The sequence below is a fragment of the Schistocerca nitens genome, chromosome 2, assembly GCF_023898315.1.
Source record: "Schistocerca nitens isolate TAMUIC-IGC-003100 chromosome 2, iqSchNite1.1, whole genome shotgun sequence".
NCBI lineage: Eukaryota > Metazoa > Arthropoda > Insecta > Orthoptera > Acrididae > Schistocerca > Schistocerca nitens.
In genome coordinates, this window is record NC_064615.1 from 1026935080 (window position 1) to 1026959975 (window position 24896).

General features: G+C 40.3%; 1 protein-coding gene across 1 annotated transcript in view; it reads left to right on the forward strand.

Moving 5' to 3' along the window:
* Positions 1-24896, forward strand: part of LOC126237376 (dynein axonemal heavy chain 7) — a 1033797-nt gene that overhangs the window by 304200 nt on the left and 704701 nt on the right. Inside the window, exon 14 of the mRNA XM_049947460.1 lies at positions 5640-5838. Coding sequence (XP_049803417.1) covers positions 5640-5838 — 199 coding nt within the window. The remainder of the gene's footprint in view (positions 1-5639; positions 5839-24896) is intronic.

Below are 24896 nucleotides of genomic sequence, written 5' to 3' on the forward strand. Positions count from 1 at the left end.
GTCAAGCAGAATTTAGGATGAGGGTTATGTGGTTTGTCAAGACAATCCAATATTACACAGAACTTAGTTTCATCACATAGTCTAGAAATGGCACTTGAGGTACCAGCAATAAAGCTGATGTATCTTCACTCATGAGATGCAGAATTTGAGAGATCATGCATTCTCAGTTCACAGGCCAGCTTATAGAGGCCACCTGGGTCCATCCCTGGCACACTCTGGAGAACCGCTAAGAAACAGTATTTATAAGCAATCACAACTGATTGCTCAGCCCATTCTGTACACTGTATTACTGTTTTCAGTCAATGTGTTCCATGCTATGCACAACCTGTACTTCATTGTATCTTATGTGTTTCTCTATGAAGTACTACATTCCATAAACTGTTTATTCTTGGCGACGAGTAAGGGCTATGTTTTCTCTGAATGTTAGTGTCAGTGCTAAGTCACCTGCCAAACATCTCAAAGGAAGAATTACTCCAACATCTCATTGCACAGCAGCAAGCTTTCATGGAACAGCAGCTGGCTCTTTCCATCACTGTAAACGAAGTGGCATCTGTGTATTCACAGTAGGCTACCCCCCTGTCAGTGCAACTGTCGCCCTTTCCAGCATATGATGAATCAGCTGAAAACTGGGACTCCTACAGGACACAGTTATGCCAACATTTCTAGGTTTTTTGGACAGGCGATGCAAACCTGGATAGGGTTTTCTTTCTTTCCTTGCTTTCGCCACACATGTATCAGCTCTGCCAATTTTGGAAGAACCAGCCAGCTTATCACGTGATGAAATGTTCAACCTTCTCTCAACCTATTACTGTGAGAGGATGCATGGCACTGTGATGCATGTAGAATTTTACCATTGTCAGAGATGTCAAATCACTCTTACACTGCCTGGGCTGCTGAATTATATGGGTTGAGCCATCATTGTAAATCTGTCACTAGTACCCATCACAAATCCTGTGCTAATCAAATGGTGCATGATGTTCTTGTTCATCTGGCCGCAGATAGGGAAGTCTACGAAAAAGCACTTCAGTATGAGAATCTGATGCGTATAGATATGCTCAATATAGTGCAGTTCTTTGAAGTGTCACGGGCCACAGGTGATCAGATTGCCAAGTGGGGGGGGAGATATCAGAAGTTGCTCTGTGAAACCCTGTTAGGCATGCTGCAAGTGTTCAGATGATAGGGAAGCCACTGCAGTAGTAAAACCTTTGTCTTAGCATCACGTAGGGCAGTGTTGATTACAACCACAGTAGCAACAAGCTGCATCACAACAGCAGCCATGTGCCCCATTCTGTCTTGCCTGTATTGCTTCATGCAACGTGAGTATTCAGCATGCCCTAAGCATTAGGTTGTTTCCAACAAGTGTCAAAAGAAAAGCCACATTGAATCACTGTGTAACTCCTCTTCAGATGTTGTGGACACAGAAGTCTGATTGACATAAACTGCATCTCTACAATTACTGATTCCCTGAACAAATTGTTAATTGACTTACATGTGTTTAGTCAGAATCCAATCCTAGGTCAGTTCCCTGCTCCTGTCTGTTACAAATCTGTTGTTCTTCCTCTCACCTTCCATGTTGCCGATCATTTCTGTACCACAGACCTGTTTGGTTTAAATGTGTTTAACGTTTTCAGTTTCTCCATTGCCAATGAGGTAAATTTAATGTCAGATCAAGGTCCTTATCAGAAACTGGAGTCCCTTTGCACTGAGTTTCCGTCTATGTTTTCCCCTGGGCTTGCCTATTCTACCAGTTTCAGACACACATTACCACGAAAGAGTCCACCTGCACAATTCTGTCAAGGCCAAATTAGACCATTTGACAGTGCTCATAGTCATTCGGCCTGTTTCTTGAAGTGAATGGGCTACACCACTGATCATCATTAAGAAGCTGATGGGTAAGATTTGTCTCTCTGGCAATTTTTTGAAGATTGAAGCACAGTCCTGACAGGTTGTCCACTAAGTTGTCAGGCGACCACTACTTTTATGAGATAGATTTGTTGAAAGCATATCTCCAGCTCCCCTTGGATGAGGTAACCAAGCACCTTCTCATTGTGGATACACGTTTCGGCCTATACCAATATCAACACTTGCCTTTTGGCGTCACTAGAACACTTGCAATTTTTCAGCTTTTATTAGAACATCTGGCAGACTCTATGCCAGACTGCATCAATTACTTTGATGATATCATCATTTTGGGCTCTTCCACGTAAGACCACCTTATAAAGCTCCAGTCATTGTTTTCTATTTTGCAGTCTGCATGCCTCAAGTGCAATCTCACCAAATCTTAATTTTTTCATGTGTCAACTGAGTATCTAGATTTTGAGATTTCTGAGACAGGGGAAAACTGTTATGTCACTATGTTGACTCAATTGTGGCCTCACTGTGGCCAAAGTCTGTTTAGGAACTGTGGGTGTTCTAGGTACAGTTGTGTACTACCATAAGTTTTTACCTGATGCAACCGCTGTTGCTCAGCCTTTGCATGTGCTTTTGCGTAGTAATGTGCCTTTTTATCTGGTCCCCAGCTTGTGACTGAGCATTCACTTTGCTTAAATCTAAGCTTCAGTCTGTCACTTTTCAGCTGGGTCAGCATCTTGTGTTGGCCTTCAGATGACTCTCAGCACAGTGTTGGTGCACAAATATGTGCATGGATATGTTACTCTTTTCAACCATTTGGCTTCTGTGCCAGACAAGGCAGCACATCATTTGTAGCGTTGGGTTTCCGCCTCCCCTGTTGTCATCATCCGATCCATTGCTGGCTGATGACACAACACACCAACATCAATGCCTTATCTTGCCTTCTGATCAGGCTGGACCCAGTGTTCAATCAGGATGAGTTGCTTTGTTTCTATTTATATGTTGTGATCCAGAATGTGGTTGATGGTTTTCTCATCACTAGTGCCACAATAGCATCAGCCATCACTGTGGATACTGTACCTAGTTGGGTCCTCTCTCTTGTGTAGCACAGTTGGCCGGAAAAGCCCTCTGCCATGCCTCAGATCCCTCACATAATTACTTCTCCCTTCAGAATTGCCTTTCTCTGTTTTAAAGGTTTTTTTTTTTTTTTTTTGTTAGATAACAGAGGACACCGCTCCCCAGGTTGTGGTTCCCACTTCCTTACACTGTAATGTACTGTGGCTTGTGCATGTCAGTCATTTGAGGACCTCTTGCAGTAAAATTTGGTCCCACAGGCCTGTGTATTGGCCGGGCATAAAAAATATCATGTAGGACATTTGAGCTTCAGTTATTTACCGTAAAAACTTGTTTTCTATTTAGAGATAGGATTTGGTTAATGATAGTTCATTATGCTTCATTTCATATTTTTTTTAATCTGTATATTAGGATATCAAGTGATACAGTGTCAAATGCTTTGCTCAGATCAGGGAGCGTAGTACAGGCAAATAAATAGCTGTCAAAGCATTGCAGAACACCTGTAATACAAAACATTGCAGAACATCTGTAATGATAGATTTTACCAGGTGTACCGGTATGAAATGAGCATTAAGATACAAATGTGTCAATAGGGAACATTTATTGTGAATGAGCCTTAATTTTTTTTTGTTTGGTTGGTATGACATCTGTCAAAGATATTTAGTATACATCAAGTCATGGAACAAATAACATCATATGTTTTCATCGTGTTAACAATGTCGAATTTTGTACCAGAAAGTGATGATTTGCGGAAAGCATTAACTTTTTGTTTTCATTTGAAAGAACGTGCTGCAGAGTCGCATCAAATGCTTGTCGAGGCATATGGTGATCATGCTCTATCAGAAGCAACATGCAAAAGATGGTTTCAATGGTTCAGAAATAATAATTTTGATGTAAGAAATGAAGAACGTGGAAGACCACCAAAAAAGTTCAAAGACACCGAATTGCAAGCAATATTGCATGAAGATGATACTTTGAGTCAGAAGCAAATGGCAGCAATGTTAAATGTTGCACAACAAACAATTTCTGACCGTTTGAAAGCTATGGGAAAGATCCAAAAGTGTGGAAAATGGGTGCCGCATGAATTGAATGGAAGACAGATGGAAAACTGAAAAACTATTTGTCAAATTTTGCTTCATAGACATGAAAGAAAATCAATTTTGCATCGAATTGTTACTGTCAATGAAAAATGGATTTATTTTAGGAATCCTAAATGGGAAAAATCATGGGTTAATCTGGGACAACCATCAACATCGACTGCAAAACCAGATCGATTCAGCAAGAAGACAATGCTCTGTGTTTGGTGGGATCAGAAAGGTGTGGTGTATCATGAGCTTCTAAAACCCGGTGAAACTGTGGATACTAATGGCTACAGACAACAAATTATCCATCTGAACTATGCATTGATCAAAAAAAGACAATAATGCACCAGAAGACATGGCAAAATAATTTTTTTACATGACAATGCACCTGCACATAAAGCAAAACTGGTTCAAGATACAATCAAAACACTTGGCTGGGAGCTGTTACCCCACCCGCCGTATTCGCCAGACTTGGCCCCTTCCGACTACCATTTGTTTTCATCAATGGAACATGCATTGGCTGAGGAACACTTCGACTCCTATGAAGAAATCGGAAATTGGGTGTCTGATTTGTTTGCTTCAAAAGACGAACATTTCTATTGGTGTGGTGTCCACAAATTACCAGAAAGGTGGTCAGAATGTATAGATAGCAATGGTCAGTACTTTGAATAAAATGTTTTTACTTTTCAATTCAAAATTAGTGTTTCATTAAAAAAAAAAAAAATCTCAGTTCATGCCGGTACACCTGCTATATATTCAGTGTTGGATAAACCAGGCCGCAAGCCATACAGAGAAGAAACTTTTGTCGTAGTAGTTCCATAGTTGCTCTTTCATGAAGCATTCTGTGACCTTAGATATCATGGAAATCAGGTATATTGATTTGTAACTGTTTTTATACCCCTTTTTATAAACTGGAAGAACAGTTGTGGATTTCATGTCATTATGGAATGTTCCTGCATGAAACATACAGTTTATAAGGTAAATCAGAGGAGACACTATAATACCCATTTGTATTCTGTTGTGGCGTAACAAGCTAGTCACGCCACACTGAGGAGGAAGCCGAAAGGCACGCGTACACACACGCCGACTGGTGTCAAGTCTGGAACAGGATAAGTTATGACTGCTATAAAGAAAATACGTCTGTAGAATATACTTAACTTTTAATCACTCCTTGTGGTACATCTCTCTTGACTATACAAATGAGACTCGTAAGATACATGCACTGATACAATTGGCGCCTTGCTAAGTCGTAGCCATTAACTTAGCTGAAGGCTATTCTAACTGTCTCTCGGCAAATGAGAGCAGAGGCTTCGTCCTTATAGTCGCTAGCAACGTCGTCGTACAACTGGGGCGAGTTCTTGTACGTCTCTCGAGACCTGCCGTGTGGTGGCGCTCGGTCTGCGATCACACAGTGGCGACACGCGGGTCCGACATGTACTAATGGACCGCGGCCGATTTAAGCTACCACCTAGCAAGTGTGGTGTCTGGCGGTGACACCACATATTCCACTTAGACTTTACACTAATTTAGAAAGAAATATATGTATCATATTTATAAGCATCAACTGGTAGCATAACATTAATATAATCTGCTCAGCAACTTTGGAGTCTATTTTCATGTCTGTTGTAACAGAGTCCAAGTTCATCTGAAGAAGTGTTTTGAAGGAATAGCAAAACTGCACTTTACAGAAGAATTGGATGTAACTTCTATGAAATCAAGTGAAGGGGAGGAGGTAGCCCTTGTTGATGTAATTTCCACATCACTAGCACGTGGACAAGTTGAGAAGTGGCTGTTGGAACTTGAGGGGGACATGAAGAAAAGTGTTCACACGGTTTGTAAATGTGAAGTGTTGTATTATTTTCTCATTATTTTGGAACACTCTTTTGTAGGCTGCACTGATAATTATGCAATTTTTTGAGTTCACCCAATTTTTTTATTTTTCAAAACTCAACATACTTGTCAGTAATGATCCTTATTCCTGGAAAATACTGTTGCCTGTCTTCATATTTGTTACAGTATATAAAAGTAAATTACAGTTGCATCCTAATCCTGAGTTTACATATTTGAAAACTAAAGCAAAAATTATCTACTAACAAAAACAAAGGCTTTATGACACCCCATATTTGTATATACATTGTTATGAATACAAAAGCTTTTATATCTCTACTGACATGACAGTGCTGTGAAACTGACATTTTGTCACAAATGTAACAAATCTAGTTGCTGGAGGGTTGACTGAGGAAGCTGGGTAGCTGGATCCCGGAACAGGAAAATGAACTTGCCATGCAAGTCTGTCTACTTAGGAGCAGAGAGGCCAAACACTGGATAGACACAAGCACAGAGAAAAGAACAAAATGTGACCAGTGGAAATGACTGAACAACTGACACACAGAACCAAGAGCTCAATGCAATGCGAAGGCCAAGTATGAATTCAGTGATGTCAGCATAAGGACCGACGGGGTCGGTGTATCACTGCCACCAAGGAAACACTTGGTTCAGCAGGTCTGCCCATATAAAACTTTTCGCATGCTGTCCTTGATGACTTGCCCCACTACTCTGCTGAGAGACTCCTACCAACTCATTTGCATCCATATTGATGTCCACTGACAGTGATGCTAAATACTTCCCCCTTAAAAGGCTACTTAAGGCCACACGTAGCCAGGATTCTGCCACTACCTCCATCACAAAACCAGAAAGGGTGTTAGATTTCTCGGCATTGGGTCTCTGACTGAAGTAGGCAACACCGATTCAGCAACTCTGCCAGAACACCCAAAAATTGTAGAGGCTGGTGTAACAGCTGGCCAACCTACATCAGCAGGAGTGAGGACTCATCCAAAGGAGAGCCTAACAGGTGGTCTCAGGAGTGATTGTCACTGGCAAGTGTGCATATTACAGTTGGGAGCTTGCCACAGGGAAATGCCACAAATGACACAGTTACCTGGCTGACATGGAGACAGCAGTGTAATGTGTTTAACATGTCATGAGTGCAATTGGTTTGAATGATGAGTCAGCAACTCCCGACCAACATCCACCCCAAACAAATACCAACATGTGTTGCCTGTCACTGCACTTACTAGCTATTCCTACTGCTGGCCCAACGACCGGGCCAAAATAGCAGCGAAAAGCCGTGGATTCATGTTGATTGGGGACATGCAACTCAGGGTTCAAAAAGTCCAAGAACCCAATGACTGCCACCCAAGCAAACATTGCGCTGGACTGCACCCATTAATCAGTGCCACCCATTGTGTGGCTAGAAAACTAGACACTGCATCACTGTGGGACAAGGAAGACATGGACTTCTTCATTTCAGTCGTGAATATTCACATGAAGCATTCTACCTCTGATTTAGAAAGCAGGTTAGATGATGCCATTGCCAATGCAAAAATCTTAAAACTACCAACTGATACGGAATGTAAAGGTCCATGGGGAACCCTCAGTACAAAAATAGCTGATAGTGTGTGAATAATTTCTGTTGACATCATGAAGACATTTTGGCAGCATATGGAAAACTGGACCAGACATCCACCACCAACAACCATACCCTTCTCAAAAAGGATAAATGGATGCAGCAGTCCAACACGGTGCACAGGTCATGCAAGATGTTCAATATCATGATCACTTGCTGGCCAATATATGCGATGGCTTGCCATAGCATCCATACAAGACTTACACAGTGTGACATATGGAGCAGCTGGAGTATGAGAGTACACATGATGACCACTTGGCAGCTTTACTCCTTTGTGGCAATCGTAAGGACCCCATGGACAATGATGAGGTGGTCACCTAGTAGGAAAAGCATATGTCATGCTGAATTTGTTACAGAAGGACTGTTCTCAGACCATCCCCTCTGTACTGCTGAAACAAATTTTCAGAAATACTAGTCTGTGGCTTTGGTAACCATGACCTCCCTTGTTGTCGAAGGAAAATCAGCAATGTCTGCTGCAAGGTATCCCCCAATGTGAAAAAGAGTGTCTCCTTTCAGTCAGACTCTGGGTCAGGTCCTGCAGGCAGTCATGATAGAGCATCTGTAGTAGCATGCTGGGTGGTGGAGTGATAACAAATGTCATAGCAGTAATTACTGAGAAAGAGTGCAAAAAATGATGGCCAGCACCTCCTTTCCCACCTGTGAATAGTTACACTGCCTGCTAAGAATGTCTTTGATGCATAAGAGTTGGGCTGCTCAGTGCCATTGGCATTGCAACATGGCAGAACTGCACCAATGCAATACTGGAATGCATTGGTGACCAGGCTTAATGGTTTACTTGTTGTAAAAGAAGCCAAACAGGGAATAGAGCACAAACACTGCTGGAGTGACTGAAAAGCCAATTGAAAATCTGCAAGCCGTACAAATTTTATGCTCTTTTGGTGAAGAGGACAGCAGATGTGAAGTGGCTGGGGCATGAACTTAGCCCAGTAAAAAATCTTGCCCAAAAAAGGACTGGAGCTCCTTCAGGTTCCTAGGTGTTGACAGGTTCACAATGGCTTTGACCTGCTCATACAGAGACAAGGCCCTCTCAGAAAATGCACCTTGGGGAAATGAAAGCTTCCTTTTACCAATTTGCAGCAAAGGCCATTCTCCAGAAAGCATTGGAAAACCACCTACAGATTTGCAGATACTCTTCTTGCATGGAGCCTATGACCCAGATGTCATTGAGGTTGTTGGCACAACATGGAATGTCCTGAATCAGATGCTCTAAATATCTTTGATAAATATGTGAGGCATATGAAATTCTGAAGGGCAAGCTGTTAAAACTGTTAAAAGCCAAAAGGGGGTGTTGAGTATGAAGAAACACTGAGGAGAGGCCTTCAGTGGCAGCTTGCAGGTGTGTGTTGCAGAAGTTGATGTGAGAAAAATACTTGCCCCCTGATAACGTTGGCAGCAACTCATCCAGACACAGAATGGGGTACAAACTACAATATAGTGCAAGTTGACAGTCTGTTTAAAATAGCCACAAAGGTGCACTGTTTAAAATAGCCACAAAGGTGCACAGTGCCATTTGGCTTCTGAATCACTACAGACTAGATGAAATAGGAGAAATGGTTTCAAGTTCCTGCCAAAGCTGCAACTCGGCCTTAACCTTGTCATGCATGGCGAAGGGAATGTGTGGTTGGTGGGAAAATTTTGTTATCTGTGATGGCTTATGGGAGATGTGGGTCCTGAAATTTTCTGCCTGACCCAAAGTATCTCAAACAGATGGCCACCCAACAAATCTTGAAAGGCGGACCCACTGAGACAGTAATTGGACTTTGTCAACAGTCTAGAAACCATAAACAATGAAGTTGTGAGCCCAAAAATGTTCAGCATTAACAGTGAATTAACCATTAACCCAGAAAATGTTGCTCACCATGAGCAAAGTTGGGTAATGCTGAGACAACACCACACTCAAATTACCAATGGTGCCATCACATGTGGCTCAGTGAAGGCAATGTTGCCTTGCTAACCCCATGGGGTACTGGGGGCTGTTTACTGTGCATATCCAACTTTTCCCACCTGCTAATTGTTGGAAAAAAAATGTCTCTTGCCACTGTCATACATTCATGTGATTCAGCAATATGAGCAACTTCATCTAAAGAAGGGCCAGACAAGGACAGTGCCCCAGTTTGGACCTCAGGGTCTGGTTCTGATCAGCCATTCACATCTCTGATTAGTGAGTCTGCGTATCTTATAACTAATTGGGGACAGCCTGTAACCAACACTTGCGTGAGAGACTTTGCAGGTCGGCGTTCCAGGCCACGTATGACAGCAAGAGGCACTTGCGATGCTGGCTAAACTGTAACTATGCTACCACCACAGGGTTGTGATGTCCATAATATGGCATGAACAGTTGACAGAGTTCCTCAAAGTTAAGTTTTTTGAGCTCAGTGAAGGTCTTCTGATGTACAGTATGCCTTGCCTGCCAGTGCAGCAAGAACTGGCATTGGTAATTCTCCCACATTTCCATAGACTCCTCGAAACTGGCAATGGTATCAGGGGTGGTGGGGGAAAAGGCTTCTCTGCAGGCACATGGCCCAGCACCAGCACAACACGAGAGCACAGCAATTGCGCATTCCATTCGAGCAGCTCCTGCTCAGCTGTTGTTGCTGCTCCTGGATGTGCAACTGTTCCTGCCAGCATCTCAAAATGTTGGATCTATAATTCACAAATGAACATCATGAAAAAAATGAAAGTGCCTCACATCTAAAAATGTCCTCTATCAACACTTTTGTTCCTGCATGCACATGGCAAAAAAGAAACTATCCTGCCTACACAAGTGTAACAAATCTAGTTAATGGTGACACAACTATGAAAGCTGATGAACTGGACCACAAAAGAGTAAAACAAACTTGATGTGTGTGTCAGTCTGAGGAGGACCAGAGAGTTTGAACACCACAGAGAGATGAGACTGAAGAAAAGCACAGAATGGAAATTCCCTGAATGACTGAACAGCTAGCACATGGAACAAAGAACATGGCATGACGTGAAGGCCAGGTCTGAGTGGTCAATGTCAGTGTAAGAAGTGATGAACCTGGCCTATCGCCACTGGCAAGTAAACAACTGGGTCAGTGGTTCTGTCCCTGCATCTGTGACAGTTTGGTTCACTACTCTGACATGAGAGCCACTCTAGCTCATCTTTGTCATTCTCACAATAACCCAAGTCAACTGTTTGCCTTCCATACTACAATCCCTATATGCTCAATCCATTTCAATATTACGCCAAGATATTTAATTGATGAGACTGGCCGGTCGGGGTGACTGAGCAGTTCTAGGTGCTACAGTCTGAAACCGCACGACCGCTACGGTCGCAGGTTCGAATCCTGCCTCGGGCATGGATGTGTGTGATGTCTTTAGGTTAATTAGGTTTAATTAGTTCTAAGTTCTAGGGGACTGATGACCTCAGAAGTGCTCAGAGCCATTTGAACCATTTGATGAGACCATATCAAGCAGCACACTACTAATGCTTTACTTGAGGGTTATGGAATTGTTATTCTTACTCATCTGCATTTAACTTACATTTGTCTACATTTCCAGCCAGTTGCAATTCATCACACCAACTAGAAATTTTATCTTGTGTCCCCTATAGTCACTGAACAAAAGCACTTTTTTTGTACACGACAGCACCATCAGCAAACAGCAACAGATTCTGCTCATTCTGTCCATCGGATCTTTTATGTATGTGGAGAATAACAGTGGTGCTATTGCACTTCCCGGGGGACTCCTGATGATACACCTATCTCTGATGAACACTTACTGTTTAGGACGATTTACTGGATTCTATTATTTAAGAAGTCTTCAAACCATTCACACATTGAGGGCCCTATTAGGTATACTTCTACACTATGTGATCAAAAGCAAGGCTAAGGGTGGGCCACTACCATATTGAATTCCAGCATTACGGATGGAGGGCGCCACGAATATATCCTATATGATTACCAATTTATATAGGCTTGTCAGCTCCCTTAACACAGACAAACATAAGTTTTCCTTCAAAACAAAGTGCTTGCTGTAACCATATAGTCCTATTATTGTCAGTCAGTATCTGTACAGTGTTTAGCTTATGAAGCATGCTTGTGCAACTAGACGTCTGTTACCATCCCTGCTTGCTTTCACATGTTTAATACAAAGTCAGAGTGCCCTTGTGGTGCATTCACATAGTCTTCACTGCACAAATTCGTGAAGCTCATTTTCAGCGGTGTGATCCTGCGTGCAATCTTTGATGCGGGGCAACTGGTTTCCATATCAGTGGCTCTAGGAATGTATTTCACCCTGTCGCTCACACTTATTCAGTGGGGACACCAGCCGTACAGCCGACATCCACCAACAAGGTAAGTTTCTTGCCATGTCTACAATGTTGTCGAGCACAGAAAATTCGTGTTTTTATGAAGTATTGTCATGCTTCCTTCATCATGCCCCACCCACATATCTCATACGCACACTTAACTCTTTGCAGGCAGGTTTCATAAGTTTTTGTGCTTTGTTTTTGAGTGTCTTTCATAGTGTTGCATTACACAAAATTTCTATAGTGTTCTTTCCACATACCATGCACATAAAACTAAAATAAAATAAAATAAAAATACAACTACAAAAATAAACTTATCCTATTCATTTGCTGACATGCCATTATCGTTGCTCGTATAATTACAGTCTGATTACCGAGCGAGGTGGCGCAGTGGTTAGACACTGGACTCACATTCGGAAGGACGCCGGTTCAATCCCACGTCCGGCCATCCTGATTTAGGTTTTCCGTGATTTCCCTAAATCACTCCAGGCAAATGCCGGAATGGTTCCTCTGAAAGGGCACGGCCGACTTCCTTCTCCATCCTTCCCTATTCCAATGAGACCGATGACCACGCTGTCTGGTCTCCTTCCCCAAACCAACCAACCAACAGTCTGATTGTCGTTTTGTTTAGTACATTTTGTTAAGTTATAATTTTGTTACATTGTTCAATTCCAATTATATGAATTCACTTTTTGCTTTTGTTTGGTTGTACATTCTTTATGTAATATTCATACAGTAACAGATTTGTTTTTCCTTTATGGCATAAATTGACATACATTTCATACCAATTCACAGTGACTTCTTGTTGGAGTATATTTATCAATTTCAAAGAAATAAAGAAGTAAACAAAAGTCGCTACAACAGATTCTATGTGCTGCTTAAATAACTACATATGGCGTTGCCTCTCTGTCATTCTCCAGGATGAATCTACACACTACAGGGTTGAAGAAATTTCACGGAAAGGCATTTATGTGCTCAGTTACGCCTTGTTACTAGATTTAATTGTGATCCCAATAACAAAATAGTTCATTGTTTATAAACACAATGCAAACCTGATGATACCAATTGTATTAAATACTTATTCAGTATTTAAAGTGCACCTCAATATTTACTTGTTATGTTCATTGTATAAAGGATAACCATTACATATGCTGAGGTATACAGAGCTGTATTATCAATACTATATGTTATGTACAATGAGCGTAAAACAGTGTTTATATAAGTATAAAAACAATAAGGTGTTTGACGCTTTTATGAGTACTCTACACTCACATTTGTTAGGTTTCGACCCTTTGATTATTTGGTAGTACTCCACCTTAGTTCAGCATAGTGATATGCGATGTACTGCAACCGTATTCTTCTACACATATTTTTACACTATCACTTTCATACATATCATAAACTTACAACCATATTTACTTGCGGTGCAGGCCTTTCTCATGTTTATATGGTAGTTAACACTCAAGAAACATTTATCTTTCTTCACTGTAGGGCATGTTGATGCATTGTTCCCTGGAAGAAAAAATGTAACACTAACTTAAAACTAAATCTTCATAGATAAGTGTATAGTGGCTTTAATATATTCAACCATGTTTTCATTTACTTTAGTGTGCAGTTGTTCTTTCACAAACTCATTTAATGTCATGTGTGGGTATCTACTTGCCTTGTAAATCTAAAAGATAATGTGTGTTATCAGCATGGTGCAACATCTTATTCAGATTGCCACTCATATTGTACTCACTTGTCTACCTGCAGCAAGGATTTTCTGGTCCCTTAATTATAATTAGTGTGTGTACTTTCAATACATAAATTTGTAAATATATAGATATAATGTCTATAGAAGTATAACTTCAGTAAATATTTTGTAGTTAAGGATCCCTTGCCATGCATATAATCCCTTAGCTTATTTTTGTTTGTGTGTATTGTATAGGTAATCCTAGTTGTAGTCTAGACTCTCCCTTAATTTTCTGTGCCCCAGTTTATGCAATTGACTTTAAAAATGTTAGTGCAGGCTATAGCTTATAGGGTTTGTTTGTTTTTGGGTGCTCCAACACCTTTAAGCTGTGTCTGTCTGGTGCACATGCACTGGCAGTTGGTTGACATGCTTTCTCCCCAATGCACAAGCACTGGATCACTCTGTTACCACTAACATTGTGGCGAGTTGTGTATTGCTGTGCACGCTGCCGTGCATTTCATAAGTTAATTTATTCATTTACGACTGGGCTACGTGCAAGGCGAAGTGTTGTGTTAAAGTATAATCATCTTTAGACACATAAAAGTTAAATTCTTCCTTGTTACATCCATTCACCTTATCGTTTACGCATTTTACATATAAGAAAAAGAAAAAAAAAAAAACACAAACAAAATTTTCCATATCAACTAACAACATGAATTCTCGAATGTGATTTTCCAGCATCCTAAATCTAATATTATTATTCATCCATACAACTTAGAGGGTATACCTACCTTGATCATATCTGATAAAGCAAGTGTTGATCAAGCTTGTGCTCCCACCCCTCTCCAAGGTCACAGAACGGGGGCTTACTGTGACCAGTTCAAGTTTTCCGTTGTTGTGGTGGCCTCGGTCTCTGGTTTGGGTGTAACTTCCACTATGTGGACCATTGGTGTTTGGTTATGAAAACTAGTGTCCTGAGAGGCTCTCGACTGAAATTCTGTTTGCCTCTGCATGTTATTCGACGTATGTGTGTTTCTTTGCTGGCTGAATTCCACTGTCTGTGGGTTATTTGGTTGTCTGTTATTGTTTTGCATTTACCAAGTGATTGGCTGACCATTGCTGGTAACTTGTGTCTGTACATATTGTACAGGCCAGCCTTACACTACTTGCCTGTTGTAGTTGCTTTTGCTAAATCTTTGCCCATTTCTTTTATATCCACCTTTGTATTTATGGCTTTCTCCATTGCCTTTGTGATTACTGTTACCATTATCAGAAGTCCGGGTGGGATAAGGTTGCCATCCATGTTGTACTACTAATCTGTTGTTTACTTGTTGGTCCGTAAATCTCTGTCAGCGTATTAACAGGCTTGAGTTGTACTGGTCTCTCTTCGTATATTAAACAGATTGAGTCCAGTACAGATAGAAAGTATTCAGTGTCATGTTCCAGGATGGTAATGAATTTTTCCCTAATGTGGGTAGGAAGATTTAAAATTTTCAGCACATCTACTTGAGATACCGGGTTCGTCCAGTATCTGGTTTTATTCAAATATTTTTCAAAATAGCCCCTTAAGCTTCCATACTTGCTATTGAACAGAGCTGGGTTGAATACTTCACATCTGAGCCTCTCTTGTATGGCCTCAGACCAACACTTATCCAGAAATGCTCTCTCAAACTGTTCATTATAGTGGCAATGTTCCGCCATGTCCGTAGCCCATAGCAGAACGTCACCCAGTGTATATCCAATAACAAATCTAATTTTCTGGGCTTCAGTCCAGGTATGAGGTAAAACATTTTGAAATGCTCTGATAAAGACCACAGGGTGTGTTCTTTTCCCTTCAGTAGTAAATATTGGAATTTTTCGATGCCTAAGTAATCCCTCATCTGCAAGTAATGTTGACAAACATGCCGCGCTGTCAGTGATAGGTGTGTTTATGTTAGCTTGTGGGGTAGCGTATGGCAAATGCGCTTGCTTGACAGGTGAAACTGCTGGCAAGTGTTATTGCATTGTGTGACCTTCGCTATTTTCTTTTGACGAGCTAACCCCATATTGCACGTAACCAGTGAAGGTATCTAACTTCTCTAAAAGCATAGGTTTGTTTTCTGTCATATGTTGTTTTGGAATGTCAGTAGTTTTAGCAACACTGACTCATAACATTTCTTCTGCTTCCCTTAATCCCAAGTCTATTGTGAGGTAGAAGTTTATTTTCCTTCTCTATTAGAGCTGCTTCTACAGTATCTACATAAATTTTGCATTCTGACACTACCTTTTCAGCACGGGTGCTGCCCTTATCCAGCATCCAGGTTTCAGCTTTTTCAGTTATTTCCTGTACATCTGCACATAACTTATCTCTCTGTTTTGGCAAATTCTGAATCTAAACTTAACTGATCTACTCTTAGACTCAACTTGCGCATTTATGTAGGTAGGTTTTTGCATACCTCTTGCAGCTCGCTGACTGCGTTCGTCACATTTTTTACCCATGCATCCACTTGAGATTGCGCCTCCTGAATTTGAGAATATGCTTGACTGAGGTTTTGCAACTCACCTGCAAATTGTTCCTGTTTACAGTCTATGGATGTTACCTTTTCCATTAATGTATATATATTGGGGGACATGTTGGTAATTATTTCTTGTTGTAGTTGTTTCCTGAGCTGTGTCAACTGCCTGGATAGTTCGTCAGATAGCTCAGTGCGTATAGTTTTGCTCACCTCACTGAACTGTTGACTAATATTATTCTTGAAATAGTTGAATGTCTGTTTTTGCTGTGTAAACTGTTGTCCCATATTTTCGTGATGTATTGTGAGCTGCTGTGTTACACCCTTAACCCCTCAAGCGTGACGCTGCCCTCCACCTGTCTGCACCTGCAGCGTGGCATCTGTTGTGCACATCTGTGAGTGCTGCATTCCTCCCATACTGCAAATGCTATATCTAATACAGTACTGGAAATAAAATTGTGAAAAAATTAAGGTGAACACTTAAAACTATATGGATGAAATAGATGAAATCACTTTAGGCACAAAAAGCTTAATAATGTTATAAAAATTAATTTTTTACAAGGTTTTTTGATAGTGATAAAGTTCAAAGCACAGCACAATACATAATGCTGGGTTTTCAGGGCAGGTTTTAAATCTATATGATGTCTCTCTTCTTTGCTGTTTTGTTGCACACAGCACACATCTCATTAGGCCCTTCTGTGTTTTGTTGCTGGATTTTCTTCTGGGAAGTGTCTACGAGTAAGTCGGTGACAGTCACTGACAACATCAGAAGGTCTTCCTCGCTTCTGTTCAATGGCACTGTGGTGATAATTAGTTATGAGCTCATCTATGAGTGTCACTCTAAACTCTAAATGGTCCTTCTTATTTTCATTCTGATAATACAATACATAAACATTTAAAACAGCCACATTCTGCAAATGCTTAAAAAGTTTTTGTACCAAACCTTGTTTTAATTTCTTTCCATAAGGAACGATTCCAGTAGCTGGTCTTTCAAGTCCTTTCCCCCATGTTCTGGTTGTAGTCAGAAACACAGAGTGGTATCTGGGTCACTTGCACCTCTCTCCCATTTACTCTTCTTTGCACATCTACTGCTGATGCACTATGGTCTGTTGTTAGCACTGTAACTTCCCTTTGATCCTTCCATTTCAGAGCCACCAATTTCCCCTTTGTGCGCTGATGATCTGTCCTTTCGGTAACTTTCTATTTACAATATGTGGTATTCATTTCCTAGAAGTTTTAACTGTTCGTACTGCATCAGTATTCCTGTCCACAAGTCTTTGTAACAAGTCAGGACTTGAATATTAATTGTCCATATACACACACCTACCTACACATAACAAATTTTCACACAAATTTAACACCACCTTTATTGACTGTATATCATCATCCTTTGTTATTTGACAGTTAAGATCAGCATCTCTTCCATTGTACAAAATAAAGTTCCATAAATACCCATTCTTCTCACACAGTTCGAAAAATTTCATCCCAAAGGTTGCTGCTTTCAAAGGTGTGTTCTGCTTCCAAGAGAGTCTCCCTTTACACAGCAGCTGGCCGAAGTGGCCGTGCGGTTAAAGGCGCTGCAGTCTGGAACCGCAAGACCGCTAGGTCACAGGTTCGAATCCTGCCTCGGGCATGGATGTTTGTGATGTCCTTAGGTTAGTTAGGTTTAACTAGTTCTAAGTTCTAGGGGACTAATGACCTCAGCAGTTGAGTCCCATAGTGCTCAGAGCCATTTGAACCATTTTGAACTTTTCACAGCAACAAGGATTCGTCAACTTATGCTACGTCCTGGCTCAGAAGCTCCCTGAAATCTTGCTTTCAAATGCTTTATCACAGGCATAATTTTATAAATGGTTTTACTGCCACTTACATTTCGGTGTTCTGTATTGTCAGCAAAATGCAGAAATCTTGTCAGGAGATGAAATCTTTCTTCACTCATAACATTAGGGGAGAAGGGCATTTCTGGCATGTTCCTTCTGGTAAAATACATTTTAGCCAGTCTTTTACACACAATCCCCATCAGTAAAAATAGAGCTAAAAGAACTCTGACTTCACCAGCATCAGTCGGAAACCACTTTACAAATTGTGATTTATTCAGAGAAAGTATTTTTTCACTTTCCTTTTGTGAAAAGAATTCCACATATTTATTTGTTTCTTTGACAATCATTTCTATTATTTCATTGTCAAAGAACAATTCAAAATAAGCTAATGGCCCTGCATTACCAGGAATTCGGAGTTTCATCCTACCTTCAGCAATACTCAATGTAAACACAGTAGGTGCAGAAATAGTATCACATTCCTTCCATTCAGGCAAGACTGCATCCTGCACAGTAGATTCATCATCTGAAGAATCATCAAAAGACAATGACAACTCATCTTCCTCAATATCACTGTCCATCAAAAGTTGCAGAACTTCATCTTCCATCAGCCCAGCTATTGCGCACAACCTACGGAGAATCGTCACACACAAAGACAAAAACATTCGTAACCCACGTGAATCACAAATGCTAATTCCCTAACTCCGTCAACATGAAGCTAAGGAATGTATGGCACTGCCATCTAGTGGCTGTCATTCAAACTGCATTGGCTGAGAGGATAAATGAATACAAAAAGCGCGGAAGGCATAGACGTCGCACACGCTGGACGAGCAGTCAGTGGTGGATAGCATAAGCCATTGCACACGCTTGATGGGTTAAGCTGTTGTGTTATTAGTTGCATGACTTGTGTCAAATTGTGGGTGTCACTAGTATTTACATTGCTTTTTTGAACTGTTCCCTGTTCTTGCATTCACAACGTTGTGAGCAAATAATCAAAGGAATTTTCGCTGTCACGCAATTCCGTTTCACTATTTGAAAAAATGTTTCCTGGTGTGACCTGAGAAATTGTCTCATTGAGTGTCATTAAAGTAGCATCATGATTAGTTATATTACCAGTGTCATAATTTATTAATAGTGGGATGCCAGCCTGGTTGTTTTAGTAGCCATTGGCTAGTTCAAGAGTTGGCACGTTACTTTCAACTGTTGCCAAGCTTGGATTTCTGCCATCTTCGCGTATTGCAATTTGTAATGAATTTTCAACAATGGCCATTTCATTTGACTCTATTGTGAACTATGTTTAACAAAATTATGAAAAGAAAAAAATTTTTCAAAAACAAAATTTTGTTTATACTGGTACTTTTCAATTAAAGCAGTTTTATATGCATATTCATTAATGAACCTGATTGTTCTCTTGTACAGTCTTACAGAATTTAAATGAATGATGTTGCAGTTAAATGTTGACTTTACACAAACTTTTGTCTTTCCTATAGAAATGCACTTTCCGTAATGGATATTAATTGGAAGGAAAAGAGATTATTTACTTTGAGAGAGACAGTGCCAAGCGCGGCTATATAAGCATACAGCGTAGCAGCTTCCTACCTTTTGCCACTGAAATCCGCATTCCTGGCGGGTCTCATTTGTAGGCAGTACTAAATTTTAATTTGCTCCTTCAAGTTGTTAATAGTTCCAATCTCATGGATGTGTAACAATTGCAACAAAGACCTCATTAGCTTCTTGTAACAATAAAATGGATCGTTTATCTAAAAAAATTTACCTCAACAATTGAAAGGTCTATTCATATTTTTCTCGGCACCGTCCTTTGAATGGTCACCATTGAATAGTCGCAAGGGGAACAGATAAGTAATATATAATGGAAACTGATTAAAAATTGCTGCTTAAATAATTAAAAGGGAAATTTTGAAAGAATAATTGGAAGGCACCTATATTTGAATGAACTTTAACTGGCACTAATATCAACAGACCTTCAATATTCAATGCATTTAAGATGAACATTCACCATTTAAATTTAAATACTTCTTGTTATCGCTGTTGTGCATAGAGCTGGTTATGACGATCGACCCTCTTCTGCTCATGTTTGCTTCGATCCTCTTGATGCAGGATTCTCAGCACATCGTGGAATGATGAACAGATGGTTTTTTTAATAAACTACATCTCCAAAATAACTTTTATAACACTTCTTTAATGTCCTGTTAGAGTAGACATTTTTGAACAATATTAATGGGCAGAACTCTTCAATTATAGGATAAATAGATCTTTTAACCATATTAACTCGGTGGAACTTGTAACAAGTTCACCTGCTATCTCGTATAGAGATAAACAGATGAATATAAAGAAATTTAAAAAATTGAAGAGCATATCTCTACTTGTTTTGTGTATGTATAAGGAAAAGAATGAGGGAGAAAAGAAAAGAAAATAATAATAATAATAATAATATGATACGTCACAAAAGGTTGCAAACATCTGACATGAACAGTTGCTGATCTTGTTGGCATATATAGCTTCACATTCACAGGTGGTAGGGTTCCGGGTAATGTATGACAAACCTCATTGTCTTCCCTTTTGGAGAATACAGACTTGAAAACATAACACACATCACCCTCTGGCCCACCTTGTACTGAGATAAAGTTGCCATACACTTTGCTGCCTCCTTTTGCCTTTCCAATGCCTCAGTGATCACTTGTTGCTCCATCTTCCAAACTTCTCTCACAGTTCTCATGAACTCTCAGTCTGACTCTCTGTTCCTGCTCCCTTTCTTCTTAATTGTATCATATGCAATGGCACCTTTTTACCATACAACATTCACCAACTTGAATGGCGACTAGTTCATGGTGTTATGTATCTTCAAATTATATGCACTCACCACAAAATATAATTATTTGGCCCAAACCATATGGTGGGATGACTAAGCATCCTCTCGATCATTTAGTTGAATGCACTCCATCCTTCCATTGATTGATGATGAAGTGGACTTTTTCTTGATTATTTCACTCTCAACAGCTGACACAATTCCTTTGTCTGGTCTGACATGAAGTTCTTCCTTTGATCTTAGTTATTGTGTGTGTCATCCCAAACTTCAGTACCTATTTATTCACCAACACTTGTGCAACTGTGATAGGCTGCTGGTTCAGCATAAGCAGCATCTCTATAAAATGAGAGAAATGTACATTATAGTCAACACAAAATGATCCTCTGATGGAGTTTGAGTAAATGGTCCTAACACATCCACCCAATAAATCTAAACTGTTCTGTGTCTTCTGGCAATCTCTACAATAATACCTGTTTTCATCTAAAATCTGTATGTTGTGCACACAGTACACAGCTGTTGACATAGTGATCAACATCACTTTTTCTTCCTTTCCACCTGTACATCTCTACCATCCTCCAATTCATTGTTCTGCAGCCTCAAAACAAAATCATGCATTTTTTCAGTACTTCTTCCATTAACTTCAATGGTACAACCAATTATGGTCCTAATCTCGTCTTTCCACACAAAAAGCTGTCACACATACTGAACTGCTGCTGCTAACGGTGCTGCTTACATTCCCTGTCAGTGCTCTGTGCTGCGTGCCACTCAGCAAGGTTCTAACCCAGTGCTTGGATCACTGTTACCTTCGCACTTAGTGTGTCTTCATATTCATGTTTCTTCTCTGGTTTGTGTATTACTTGATACTCAAATTCACTGAGTTTTAATACCTACCTTGTCAGTCTACTGCATGGGTCTTCCAAACCTAATAACCACTTTAAAACAGCGTTGTCAGTCACTACTTTAAAAACTTCCTCCAGTACATTACTCCTCCAGTACATTTCTCTATACACTGGCAAAGCATCTCTCTCTCTCTCTCTCTCTCTCTCTCTCTCTCTCTCTCTCTCTCTGGTAGAAAAATTCCTGTCAGCTCCATTCAATTGAATCAGTGCAAAAGCAATTGGCTGTTCATCTCCATCAACCTTGTGGCTCAAAACACAACGGAGAGCATGATTCTATGTATCACATGATAATACAAATTCCATCTGAAAATCCAGGAGCACCAACACTGTATCTGACATCAATACTTCCTTCGGCTTGATTAATGCTTTCTGACACTCCTCAGCCCACAAAATTTTATACTATTCATTAGTAACTGCATACGTGGTTGTGCTGTATCTGCAAACCCCCTCACAAATTTTCAATAGTTATTGCAAGACCCAGGAAAGGCTGCAACTCTTTGTTTGTTCCTGGTACTGGAAAATGATCCACCACTTGTATCAGTCTTGGCTCAGTCCTTCCCACCTCCTTACTAATTACATGACCCAAATAATTCACTTCTTCCCATGCAAGCTCTTGGGAATGCCTTCCCTCAGTCATTGCCTATGTTCCTGTTTATCTCTGGGGGAGGGGGGGGGGGGGGGGGAACAGTTATGTCATCCAGGTACACTAAACATTGACAAGGCTTCAATCCTTTCAACACTCCATCCAACAAACACTGGAATGTGCTGGTGTGTTCTTTAAACCAAACAGCAATCTTCTATACTGACAATAATCCCAAGTTTCTGAAAATCCAGACTTGCTCTATCCTATGGAGCCACCTCTAATTGGTGGTACCCACTCTCAGGTACATTGTCAAGAAATATGCTGCCTAAGGTTATCATTGATTTCTGCGATGTTTGGAATGAGATAAGCATCTGTCAGAGCCTTACTGTTCAAATGGTGGTAGTTGCAGCAGAAGCAATACTTCTTCAATCCATTTGTTGGTACAATTACAAATCCAGCTCCTCAAGGATTACTACTTTTCTATTATGCCATTGCTCAACTGCTGAGTCATAAAAAATGAGCAAAGCATTGAGCACTGAGCTAGTACCTGTATAAGAACTGTCTTTCAAAATGAAGTAATGATCACTTTTTGTAGGATGTGCTTTTGGAGTAAAATGCAGCTTTCACTCATCAGAAGAGCATTATTTGTTTTTCAACTTTCTGACAGACTGAAATGCTATCAAAGTTGGACTTTGTACATGGGCCGTAACATTTCTCTCTAAAGCAATTATTCAAAGTTTCATTGTATTGAAAGGTATCTGCCACTTTTCCAAACATACTAATAATAGTCTACACATTTATAATCTTGGTGAAATTTCCCTTCTTCTCGTCTTTTATTTCCTTGCTTTTAGTATGCACAGACTTGACTATTCTCTGTGATAAAGAAAGGGGAAATAATTAAAGAGCACCTGAAATGTAAAACATTATCTTTTCCATTGATACTTCAGTCTCCAAGGTGATGTGGATTCTCTGTATCACCCAAGTATCAACAGGGAGAACATGTCAAAGATTCACAGGCTCCAGGCAATAGTCATAACTTACACATGTGTGATATGCAGCAGCCATGGCAACCAAGTCACATGGTACCAACCTGTGACAAATGTTTACTGCTAAATATCGCAGTCCAGCTATTGCTAGCCAGTTTCTCACTAGCCATTGAAGCCTTTAGTTATGCACCATTGAATAGTTGAGTTTTGACTTTGCCCTATTTGGAGTGCTCCCTGGATTGTTGTATATGCTTAAAACAATGTTGCTGTGCTTTGGTTTTTTGTTCATTTTGTGACCACCACTGTCATTTACCTCTTGAATTGCCTGTTTCATCAGTGAGAGTATCATAAACAATGTCCTACTTTCACAAAGTAATATAAAAGAGTAGTGATGAGAACATCCTCACTGTGCAAATATTCCAGTCAGGCTTGGAACCCCAGTTTCTAAACTTGTGGCAGAAGCACTTGCAATAACAGCAGCAACAACTGCAGCAACAGTAACAGCAAGAAACGTAGTGGGAATTCTACCAGAAACAGAAGACACAGCTACTGCAGTTCTTGCAGCACAAGTCTAATAAGTGACTGTAAATATCAGTATGCACTCTTTAAGATCTTCTAGTAGTAAGCTGCAAAAAGTGGTGCAAAAATTACAACCTCTTTCAGATTATAGTAGCTTTACTTTTTCTGGTGTTTGTGGTTTGCTGAAAAACTGTGCCAAACTCAAGTCATTGCAGCAAGGATCAAGTTTAATCAGCGTGTTAAGCAATATAAGAAACCCTACGCAACATGAGCTGCTGACTTATGAGGCTTGGCATCCAACTGTGATTTTTCCTGTAAACAGTGTGGCACAGTACATGTTAACTCATTAATCCATAATGCTATTATCAATCCCACTCCTGATCAAGAAATTAGTGCAAGGCTATAGAGGCATCTGATCCTACCTTGAGTGCTGTCTTAAAAATTACCAAAGCCCACAAAGTAATCCTGTAAATGGAAGCTATTTCCATAATTCCTGTGGTGTTGACATTGTTGGTAGCATCAGTTACCATCATGCTCCGTGATCAGCTGATCACTTTCAATCCACATCATCATCCGATTAACAGAGCACTGGTAGTCCAGCAACACAAGATTCAGTAGATTAGTGCAGCAGTTAGCAATCCCTCATCCTCATCATTGGTAGAAGTGCATGAACAAATGAACTGTGTTTGCTGCTGGAGTGTACTGAACTGAGCTGAGGCTTGTGCAATGTTTTGCTCCCCATTGTTGTCAAAAGACCACAAAAAAGTTTGTGCCATCAATCATATCCAGACTGCAGCCCACGTCATCAGTAGCATCTCTGCTCTTTCTTGGACATAATTTGTTTTGTACGCTGAAAGCCAGGATACCCCTCAACTGTTTGCCTTGGCTGCCATGCTTCAACAAATTTGGCCATCAGCACACTACACACTATCTTGCAGCTTATTTTATGTGGTCATTTCTCTCTTGCTTTTTGGTATGTTATTTGCTGTACCATCTATGGCTTTCCAAGTAAGAGTTTTTAGGTTCAACAATGTAGAATCCAGGCTGGAATGTAACAGTATTACAAAAAGGATAGTTGCTGCTCACCATATATCAGAGATGCTAACTGCAGATAGCCACAACAAAAAGACTGTCAGAAAATGAGATTTTGCCCAAAAAGGCCTTCGTTGGAAATAAAACATACACACACACACACACACACACACACACACACACACACACACACACACACACACACACACTCATGCAAATGCAACTCACACATACATGACTGCAGTCCGTAGCTGCTAAGGCCACACTCAGTCTTTTTGTTGTGCCTATCTGCAACTCAGCTT